Genomic DNA, 11,294 nt, shown 5'->3' with positions numbered 1-11,294 from the left:
AAGAAAATATACCTTTTAGGATAGATTATTCCAATTTCCCTAAAGATTATCTATCTCTAAAATTGCTGAGGGGAAATACATCACTAAAAAGATTATTCACTGAGGTTTATATAATTATTTGTTGACAGCAATTATTGCAATTAGGTCTTTTAATTAATGACGCTATGGTGTTGATTTCAAGGTTTGTTGTATTTTCATGTAGTTTGTATACTTATCATGATGCTGAGATACATCCTAGGATGCGCTGGGACACATCATCAGTGATGTAGCTTGGGGTCATCGGGGGTTTCTGGTATTTCAACCTCAGACACTTACACCAGGTGACCCAGCTAGGGCTGATCAGGTCCTGGCTTGTATCCCAGCAGCATTGATCCATGGGTCACACTCTTGATCCACAGCCATCTGGAGGCTTGCTCAGTAGCCTCTGTGAGAGTCCCGGTGGCTCTTTTCTTTGCCGCCCCCATAATGCCAAGGAGAGAGTAGATTCTGCGAACAAGCAGCCAGCAAAACCTCTACATCCCACCTCTATAGGCTCTCATCGTGCGCTCCACACCTGCCTCTGGCACTGCTCTACCAACTCCCGGTTTTTGGCTTTCTTATGCTCAAACGCCTCCTCAATCCGGTCTTCCCAAGGTTCTGTCAATTATAGCATGATTACCTGCTTTGAGATTTCTGACAGAATGGGCACGTCAGGCCTCAGAGATAACGATGAGGTTAGTTTAGTCTCACAGGAGTGAAATCATTTCAAATATCAATCAAGTGCACAGATAAATATACAGCTGCAGTAAAACTCCAATTATCTGGAATATTCAGAACTTTGATGGTGCCAGACTGGTAACTTTGCTGGGCTTTTAAAATCAGTTATTTGAAAATGGGGTGGAGATACGTCTCTACCAAAGTAGGTGTAAGATGCTCCTTCCTCTGCTAGCCTGCAGGTCACCCTTGGGCAAGGTGTAGAACCTGCTTAGCCCCTCGATCAGGGTCACGTGAAGCCATGGGAGCATTAGCAGCTGGTGTACATCACAAGTCCTGGTTATGCGACCACTAACACCAGGCACACAATCACTGAAGAGTATTGATAATGGCTGGGGTCACCCATCTTGTAGAGACACTGCCCAGAAGAAGGCAATGGCAAATGGCTTCTGTAGAAAAATTTGCCAAGAACAATCATGGTTAAGACTAGGATTGCTCACGCCATTGACACAACACTTTATGATGAAAATGATTTGTAAACGTCGCACAATATCCTAATTTTAAATATCAGTAAATAGAAACCTGGTCAGAATTTAGGAAGACAAAGTCCAAGTGAATCAGAATCCGAATCAGGCTTATTATCATTGACATATGTCATGAAGGTTGTTGTTCTGTGGCAGTAATACAGCGAATATATAAAAAATACCATAAGTTACAATAAGAAATATTAAAAAAATAAAAATCATACAAAAAGTAAAATAATGAAATAGTGAGCTAATGTTCATGGACTTGTTTTGGGGGACTTTGCATGTGTTTTTGTGGATTCTGGATACTTTTTTTGCTGTTTCTGAGTGGTTTATTGGAGCGGTTGATGTGGACTGGGGTGCTTCGGTGAAAACTGGCTCTGCAGCCAGCAGTGGACTAGTGACGTGATGCTGAACTGAACTAAGATAAACACTCCAGGTTTGGTGTTGATATTCTACATGTTGTTCGCTTGTTTTTCGCCATTTGTGCAATTTGTTCTTTTCCTCATGGTGTTTTGACGTTTTTCTTTGAATGGGTTCCATGGTGTTTCGTTGTTTCATGGCTGCCTGCAGGAGGACTAATCTCACAGCTGTATTCTATGTGCAAACTTTGATAATAAATTTACTTTGAACTTTGAATTTTTTGACCGTTCAGAAATCTGATGGTGGAGGGGAAGAAGCTGTTCCTAAAACACTGATTGTGCATCCTCGGGCTCCTGTGCCTCCTCCCTGAGAAGGCACGTCCTTGATGTTGAGTGTCCTTAATGATGGATGCTGCCTTTTGAGCTAGGATCAAGATATCTTTTGATGATTGGAAGGCTGATGCCCATGATAGAGCTGGCTGAGACTACAACCCTCTGAGGCTTTTTCCAGTTCTCTGCATTGTAGCTGCCATACCAGGTGGTGATGCAACCAGTCAGAATGCTCTCCATCGTACTTCTGTAGAAATTTGGTAGAGTCTTTGATTTTTTTTAAAAAGTCTCCTCAAACTTCTGTGGAAGTTTAGCCACTGATGTGCTTTCTTTTTGATTGCATCAATATGTTGGGCTGAGGATAGATCCTCTTATATGTTGCCCAGGAACTTGAAGATGCTCACTCACTATTTCCACTGCTGAACCCTGACTTGGCCTTGCTGAGGTACACAATCAGATAATTGGTCTTGCTGACACTGAGTGCAGGGTTGTTATTGTGGCACCACTTAGCCAGTCCAACTCTCTCAGTCCTGGACGCCAGGTGAAACCAGGGCCCCAGTGGGTGGAAATGAACATGGGAACCTCACTCAGGATGGACAGAGTGGAGCATGGAATAAGCCCTAATAAGTGAAAGGGAGCGGAGGAAACAGACACCAAGCAAGTTGGAAAAAAGCTTCGGAAATTCAGTCCTGGCAAATCGGAAGGGTGTCTGAGGTGCTGGTGAGTCAGAAAAACCATAAGACACAGGAGCAGAATTATGCCATTTGGCCCATTGAGTATGTTCTATTGTGGCTGATTTATTTTCCCTCTCAATCCCATATTACAGCTTTGACACCCTTTCTAATCAAGAACCTATCTACCTCCACTTAAACTATACCCAATGTTTTGACCAACGCAGCCGTCTGTGGCAATGAATTCCTCCATAGATTCACGACCTTCTGGCTAAAGAAACTCCTTCTCATCTCTATTCTGAAGGAACATCCTTCTGTTCCCTCTAGTCCTAGACTCTCCCACGATTGGAAACGTCCTCTTCATGTCCACTCTATCTAGGCCTCTTGAAGAGTGCAGAAAGAATGTTACCTGATGATCCAGATGCCGAACCAATTTGGATTTCTGAATGGTGACTAGCAGATTGTCGTAATTTACTGTAGTAATAACTGCCATTTTCCTAAGTAATAAAACAGTGAGAATATCCAAATTACACTGCTGAATTCCAAGTTCAAAGTCAATTTATTCTCAAAGAACATAAATGTCACCATATACAATCCTGAGATTTGTTTTTGTGGGCACACAGTAAATCCAAGCGTAGCCCCCTCACTGGGCTCAGATGTGTACTTGGCTTGTTAGCTGGCTCTGCTAACAGCCACGTGACTAGGTGGTGAGGCCACCCTTCATAAACGATATACATCTAGGGTCGGTATGATTTGGGGTTTAACCAAACAGGAAAGCTGGGAAGTTCTAATTAATGGAACCCTAATTTGAGCGAATGCTGTGTAAAGACTGGGCATACACAATTGTCAGTCGGCAAGAAATAACAGATCGTACACTGCATAAAATTACAAAGAACATGTATTTACAAACTTCAATGTGCTCATTAATAAGTTGGGCTTTACCTGTGATGACTGGGCCATATCCACTACTTTTGTAGGCTTTTCTGTTGAAGGGAATTGGTGCTTTCATACCAGGCCATGATGTAACCAGTCAATATACTCTCCACCACACATCTATAGAAGTTTGTCACAAGTTTTAGATGTCATGCCGGATCTTAGCAAACTCCGAAGGAAGTAGAAATGCTGCTGTGCTTTCTTCATAATTGCACTTACATGCTGGGCCCAGGACAGATCCTCTGAAATGATAACACCGAGGAATTTTAAGTTGCTGACCCTCTCCTCCTCTGATCCCCCGATGAGAACTGGCTCATGGGCCTCTGGTTTCTTCCTCTTGAAGTGGGCCGAAGGGCCTGTAATATGTGCTGTACTATTCTATGTTCTATGTTCTAAGACAATAATCATCCTCCTTGGTCTTGCCAACATTGAATGAGAAGTTGTTGTGGCACCACTCAGCCAGATTTTCAGTCTCCCTCCTGTATGCCATTTTGTCACCACCTTTGATTAGGCCTACCACAGGGGTGTTGTCAGCAAACTTGAATATGGCATTGGAGCTCTGCTTTGCCTCACAGTCATAAGTGTAAAGCGAGTAGAGCAGGGGGCTCAGCACACAGACTATTGGGCCATCTGTGCTGATGGAGGTCATGGAGGAAATGTTGCCAATCCAAATTGACTGAGGTCTGCAAGTGAGGAAATTGAGGATCCAATTGCACAAGGGCGTAATGCAGCCAAGGTCTTCAAGCTTATTATTTTTGAGGCTGTAGTTGATGAAGAGCATCCTGATGTAGATATCTTTGCAGTCAAAATGTTCCAGCGTTGAGTGAAGAGCCAAAGAAATGGCATTTGTTGTGAACCTGCTGTACCAGGAGGTAAATTGGAGCAGATCCAAGTCATTTCTTAGGCAGAAGTTGATCACTTCATCACAGTAGATGCAAGTGGCACTGGACAGTAGTCATTGAGCAAGGTTACCATGTTCTTCTTAGGCACCGGTATAGTTGAAGTCTGCTTGAAGCAGGTGAGCATCTCAGACTGCCAAAGCGAGAGGCTGCAGATACGGGTGAAGGCACCAGCCAGTTGATCACCACATCAAAAGTGTGGGTTGCATGGGCACCAATAAAGAAGTAGCTTATCGATCTCTGCTTTGATGGAACTGCAATGCTCCACATTCTCATCATTTAGTAAGAGAATATTAATTCAAAGTCAAAAGTAATATTTATTATCAGAGCACATGCATGTCACTACATACAACCTTGAGATTTTTGGCCAGAGCATACTTAGCAAATCTGTAGAACAGTAACTGCAGATAGAATCAACAGACAACAAATTGTGCAAATGCAGATAATAAACAGCAATAACTAGACAGCATGAAATAATGAGGTAAGGGTCCTTAAATGAGTGTAGTTATCCTTTTTGTTCAAGATGGTTGAGGGGTAGTAACTATTCTACAACCTGTTGATGTGAGTCCTGAGGTACCTGTACCTTCTACCTGATGGCAACAGTGAAAAACGTGCATAGTCTGGATGCTGAGGATCTCTGATGATGAATGCCAGTTTCCTACAGCAATGTTTCATCTTGATATGCTCAATGGTTGGGAGGGTTTTACCCATGATGTACTGGTCTGAATTTTCTATCTTTTGCAGGATTTTCCACTCAAACGATTGGTGTTCCCATTCCAGGCAGTAATGCAGCCAGTCAGCACACTTTACACCACACACCTATAGAAGTTTGCCAAGGTTTTTGTTGGCATGCTGAACCTCTGCAGACTCCAGAGGAAGCAGAGGAGCTTTCGGGTTTTCTTCGCAATTTATTTACATGATGGGTCCACAACAGGTCTTCTAAGATGGTGACAACCAGGAATTTAAAGATACTGACCTTCTCCACCTCTGATCCTCTGACGATTACTGGCTCATGGACCTCTGGTTTCCTTCTCCTGAAGTCTACAATCAGTTCCTTGGTCTTACTGATATTGAGTGAGAGGTTGTTGTTATTACACCACTCAGCCAAATTTTCAGTCTCCCTCCTCTTACGTTGATTCATCAGCACCTTTGATACGTCCCACAACAGTGAGTCATCAGCAAACTTGTACATGCTGTAGGAGCTGTACCTAGCCACACAGTCACAGGTGTAAAGCGAGTAGAGCAGGGGGCTAAGTACACATCCCAGCAGTGCTCCCATGCTGATGGAGACCGTGAAGGAGATGTTTTTGCCAATCCGGACTGACTGGGGTACATTGTATTCGTAAGAATATAGAACATTACAGCATAGTACAGGTCCTTCAGCCCACAATGTTGTGATGACTTTTTAATCTACGGTAAGATCAAGCTTACCCTTCCCTCCTACATTGACCTCCATTTGTCTATTCTCCATGTGCACAACCAAATGAAATAACCAAATTCCTCCGGACCAAGGTGCACCCACAAAACATTTATCACACACAGCACATAAAACAAAATATTACCATAAATAAATTAATAAAACTTAATTCAGAATGTGTGTACACGCAGCACAGGTAAACGGTAAACAGCTCGTTGTCCTAGGGACGGAAACTCAGTGGTGACAGGGTATTCATTAATCTCACGGGCTGAGGGAAGAAGCTGTTACCCAGTAGGGCAGTTCTAGTCCTGACGCTCCAGTACCCTCTTCCTGACGCTCCAGTACCCTCTTCCTGATGGTGAGATTGTCGGATGGGTGTTAGGGATCCTCAACATTGCTTTGGGACCTTCGTCTGCAACATGATCCTGGTAAATGTCACAAATAATGGGGAGGGAGACCCGGTGATCCTCTTGGTGGTTTTTACTATCTTCTGTAGGGTCTTGCAGCTTCCAGACAGTACCTTCCGTTTTATAAGCCCATGAGACTATGAGATGTAGGAACAGAATTCGGCTGTTTGGCTCATCGAGTCTGCTCCACCATTTCACCAAGGCTGACATTTCCCCCTCAGCCCGTCTCCTTCCTTCTCCCCGTATCCCTTCATGTCCTGACTAAAAAGAATCTATCAACCTCTGACTTCAATATTCCTAATGACTTGGCCTCCACAGCCCTCTGTAGCTACAAATTCCACAGATTCACCACTCTCTGGCTAAAGAAATTCCTCATCTCCATTCTAAGTGGACATCCTCCTATTCTGAGGCCAAGTCCCCAGACCCCTACACCATAGGAAACATCCTCTCCACATCCAGTCTATCAAGTGGGTTTAATGGATGTCTGTGATAAAGAATCCATTAATAACACAGGGATGATCTGCATGATAATACATTGCCCATTGCAACTGTCTGGAATTATGAGTGACTGGTCCATTTAGAAGTTCTTCTTTGCAGATGCGCATCTGGACATTGAGAGAACATGCAAGGTCATTTTCTATCCTCCAAGTAGCATACCGTATGACTTTAAACCCATTTGTAGGAATTGGAAGACACACGAGGCTACTTATGTGTACATCTGCAGCAAATGATCTGCTGGAGGAACTCAGCAGGTCAAGCAACATCTTGTGTGTGAGGGAGGGAGAAATTGTTGATGCTTGGAGTTGAAACCCTGCATCAGAATTGGCGTCAAACATTGACAGTTCTTTGATTAATTCAGCTCAGCACCGTGAGCCAAAACAAAACACACAAAAAACAACAGGAATTCTGCAGATGCTGGAAATTCAAGCAACACACATCAAAGTTGCTGGTGAACGCAGCAGGCCAAGCAGCATCTGTAAGAAGAGGTGCAGTCGACGTTTCAGGCTGAGACCCTTCGCCAGCACAAAATGCTGGTTCGGCAACATCTAGAGTGAGGAATACAGTCGACATCTTGGACCGAGGCTGTTCATCGGCAATGGAAAGCAAGGGGGGAAAAGCCAAATAAGAAGGTGGGGGAAGGGAAGGAGTACAGGCTGGCAAGGTGATAAAAGTGAGACCAGGTGAGGGGGGGGGCCTGGGGAGAGAAATGAATTAAGTAGCTGGGAGGTGATAGCGAAGAGATAAAGAGCTGAAGAAGGAATCCGATAGGAGAAGAGAGTGGACCATGGGAGAAAGAGGAGGAGGGAAATGAGGAAGGTGATCAGCAAGTGAGAAGGGGTATGAGGGAACACATAATGGGAATTAGAGAAAGAGTAAAGGGGATGGGGGGAAATCATAGATCGTTATAGAAATCAATGTCCTGCCATTAGGTTGGAGGCTACCCAGACGGAATATGAGATGCTACACCTCCAACTCATGATGAAAGTAGAGAAAGCCATGGACTGACAGGTCAGAATGAGGATGACACGTCGAATTGAATTGGTGGCCACCAGGTAATCGGTAAGATGGAGCGAAGGTGCCCGATGAATCGGTGTCCTGATTGTAGGGGAGGCCGCACCGGGACTGGCACAAAACACTGCAGGAACTCAGCGAGAAGCACTTTTTCAGGCGACCGTCACCCAGGAAGGTCCTTTTTCCAACCGTCTTCTACAATGCCTGCCCCAAATTCGGATTTTATTTTTGTTGTTTTCGTGTTTGAATTTCCCTTATTTTTCCCTTTGCTGTAAAGAGAGCGGTTTGAAGCACACGCATTTGCCGGAGACTTAACGGGGTAACGGGCGATTTGATCAGGCAAGAGAGGTAGGGGAGATTAGAGATGCGCCAGGTTGTGCGGGAGGTCCCGTTGTTGTGGTGTTCGTCGATCGGTGATGGGTTCGGGGGTGGATGGCGGTCGGAGTCACCGGGAGCGGTCCCGGGGCAGGGAGAGGGAGCGGTCCCGCGACAGGGAGAGGGAGCGGTCCCGGGACAGGGAGAGGGAGCGGTCCCGCGACAGGGAGAGGGAGCGGTCCCGCGACAGGGAGAGGGAGCGGTCCCGCGACAGGGAGAGGGAGCGGTCCCGCGACAGGGAGAGGGAGCGGTCCCGGGACAGGGAGAGGGAGCGGTCCCGGGACAGGGAGAGGGAGCGGTCCCGGGACAGGGAGAGGGAGCGATCCCGGGACAGGGAGAGGGAGCGGTCCCGGGACGGGGATCGGAAGGGGGTCCGGCGCCGGAGGGAGAGGAGCAGGAGCGACAGCCGCAGCCCGGGCCGAAGGCGATCGAGATGCGAGCGCGGGTCCAGGCCGAGCAGATCCCGCCGCCGGCGCTCCTCCTCTGGCTCCCGTTCCCGGTCTCCACGCTCCGACCGCTCGGCCTCCTCCTCCTCTTCTTCTTCTTCCTCTTCCTCCAACCACTCGGGCATTTCGAGCCATACCAGCCGCTTGTTGAGCCTCCAGGAGAAGCTGAAAGAGAAGGCGGAGAAGAAACGGCAGCGAGAACTGGCCAAGGCCATGGAGACCCCCGAGGAGAAGCGAGCCCGCCGGCTAGCCAGAAAGGAGGCCAAAGAGAGAAAGAAGAGGGAGAAGATGGGCTGGAGCGAGGAGTACATGGGCTACACGAACGCTGACAATCCCTTTGGAGACAACAACCTGCTTGGGACCTTCATCTGGCAAAAGGTTAGATATTGTCAGATAGTTTTTATTGAACGTTTATAAAATTGGTGGTTTTGTGGTGAATGAGGAATGTTGTCTAAAGTTACAAGATAGTCATCCCTTTCTCCCATGCAACACACACAAAATTCTAGAGGAACCCAACAGGCCAGGCAGCATCTATGGAAAAGAGTAAACAGTCGACGTTTCAGGCCGAGACCCTTCATCAACCTTTCTCCCATGGTTCACTCTCCACTGTTAACGGATTCCTTCTCCAGCCCTTTGCCTTTTCTGTCTATCACCTCCCAGCTTCTTACTTCATTCCCCCTTCCATCCACCGACCAGGCTTCACCATCATCTCCTTCCCCCACCTCACCTTATTCTGGCATCTTCCCCCCTCCCTTCCAGCCCTGATGAAGGGTCTCATCCCGAAACATTGACTGTTTGTTTGTTTCCATAGATGCTGCCTGAATTCCTCCAGCATTTTGTGTGTGTTGCTCTGGACTTCCAGCGTCTCTAGAGTTTCTCGTGTTTACACACAGGATATGAGTAAGTAGGAAAGTGGACGATGAACGATTAAACTCTTCTCGGGTTTCCAGCAAGGTACAGGTATCGATTATAACCAACGTTTCGATGATAAACTCCACCATTTTCATCCTGGCTGAAAGCCCGTGGAGAGTTTATTTATCATATACATTGGAAAAGCCTGAGATCTGTTTTTGAACAAAAGAATGTCATATGCCAAGTGCCAGGTAAGTTAAACCAGAGTAGGACTTGTACAGTAAGTGTTCTAGGAGTTCGGTAGAACAGGGAGACAAGTACAGCATCTGCTGAAAGTGGCAGCACAAATAAACAGTACTGAAAATGCAGTTTGGAATGTTTACCTACATCACATGGATTCACTGAGCAGAAAAGTTAAGGCATCATGTTGCACTTGTGTATGACATCCGTTGGACAACGTTTGGAGAATTATGTACAGTTTTAGTCACCACACTCTGGGAAGAAAATGATTAAGCCAGAGCAGAGAAAAGGGTAGAGGAGTGTAAAACTAGGGGCAGCACGGTCGCGTAATGCTATTACAGCATCAGTTGCCCGGTTCAATTCCTGCTGCTTGCTGCCTGTACGTTCTCCGTCTGGGTGTCCTCACGGTGCTCCGATTTCCTCCCACTTTCCAAAGACGTACAAGTGAGTAGGTAAATTGGACACGAGCCTATTGGGCGACACAGGCTCATTTGGCCAGAAGGGCCTGTTATTGTGCTGTATCCATAAGTAAATAAATCAATAAATAGATCGGTGTGAGGTGGTCAGGGAAACATTTAAGAGGCACTTAGAACACTACAGCACAGAAACAGGCCCTTCAGCCTATCTAATCTGTGCTGAACTATTAATCTGCCTAGTCCTATTGAGCTACACCTGGACCCCTCCCATCCATGTACCTATCCAAACTTCTCTTAAATGTTGAAATCAAATCTGCATCCACCACTTCCGCTGGCAGCTCATTCCACACTCTCTCCACCCTCTCTTTCTGTGTGTTGCTTGAATTTCCAGCATCTGCAGATTTCCTTGTATCTCAGTGGAAAATGCCTGCTTGCGTTTACCCTATCTATACTCTTCATAATTTTGTATACCTCTATCAAGTCTCCCCTCATTCGCCAATGGTCCTGGAAGTAAAGTCCTAATCTATTGAACTTTTACCTAGAACTCAGGGAATTGTAACTTAGAGCATTTATTTTTTTTGTCTTGCACTGTACTGCTGCCGCAAAACAACACAATTTATTGAGGGACAAGTTTTTCCTGCATATCTGTTGATGGGAATATGCAATGAGCTGCTGGAAGAAGGTGGACAATATTTAAAAAAGCAAATGTGGATCGATGAATACATAGGAGAGATTTAGGGGATGTGGGTGGACGGGATTGGCCTGGAAAGGTGTATTGGATGGGGTTTGCCCAAAAGGTCTGTATGACTTCATGACTCCTCAGAAACTCTGGTTCTGACCTGGGCTATTTTTTTTCACTTCTGGTTGCCGTGATATCAGAAGGAAATGAAGGCATTAGGGAATGTTGAGGAAAAATAGAGTTTCTGAGAAGGTTTCCTGGATGAGAGACCAAAGTTCGAGGATAGATTACAGAGTCTGACGTTGCTTTTGGAGAGGAGAAAGCTATGTGGTGACTCAATAGCATCTAGTTGCTAGTGGCAGCTTATCCCCATTACCTCCCCCGGCTATGGTAACCTTGAAGAATCAAATACAGGCCTACTAGCACTTATTAACCCATACATCTTTGAAATGTGAGAGGGACCTGGAGGAAACCTGCAAAGTCATAGTAAGGACGGAGTGGCAGGAATTGAACCCAGATCACTGGCACTACAAAACAT

The 11,294-nt window shown here is 45.8% G+C and overlaps 1 protein-coding gene across 2 annotated transcripts in view; it reads left to right on the top strand.

Moving 5' to 3' along the window:
* The first annotated feature begins 8,149 nt into the window (after positions 1-8,149).
* Positions 8,150-11,294, top strand: part of cactin — a 42,867-nt gene continuing 39,722 nt past the window's right edge. For both annotated transcript variants that reach the window (XM_063032771.1, XM_063032770.1), the window contains exon 1: positions 8,150-8,947. In XM_063032771.1, coding sequence (XP_062888841.1) covers positions 8,165-8,947 — 783 coding nt within the window. In that variant the 5' untranslated portion in view covers positions 8,150-8,164. The remainder of the gene's footprint in view (positions 8,948-11,294) is intronic.

The sequence above is a fragment of the Mobula hypostoma genome, chromosome 24 (assembly GCF_963921235.1).
Source record: "Mobula hypostoma chromosome 24, sMobHyp1.1, whole genome shotgun sequence".
In the NCBI taxonomy this organism is placed as follows: Eukaryota; Metazoa; Chordata; class Chondrichthyes; order Myliobatiformes; family Myliobatidae; genus Mobula; species Mobula hypostoma.
The sequence above is the reverse complement of the archived record's forward strand: the minus strand, read 5'-3'. Positions and strand labels throughout refer to the sequence as shown.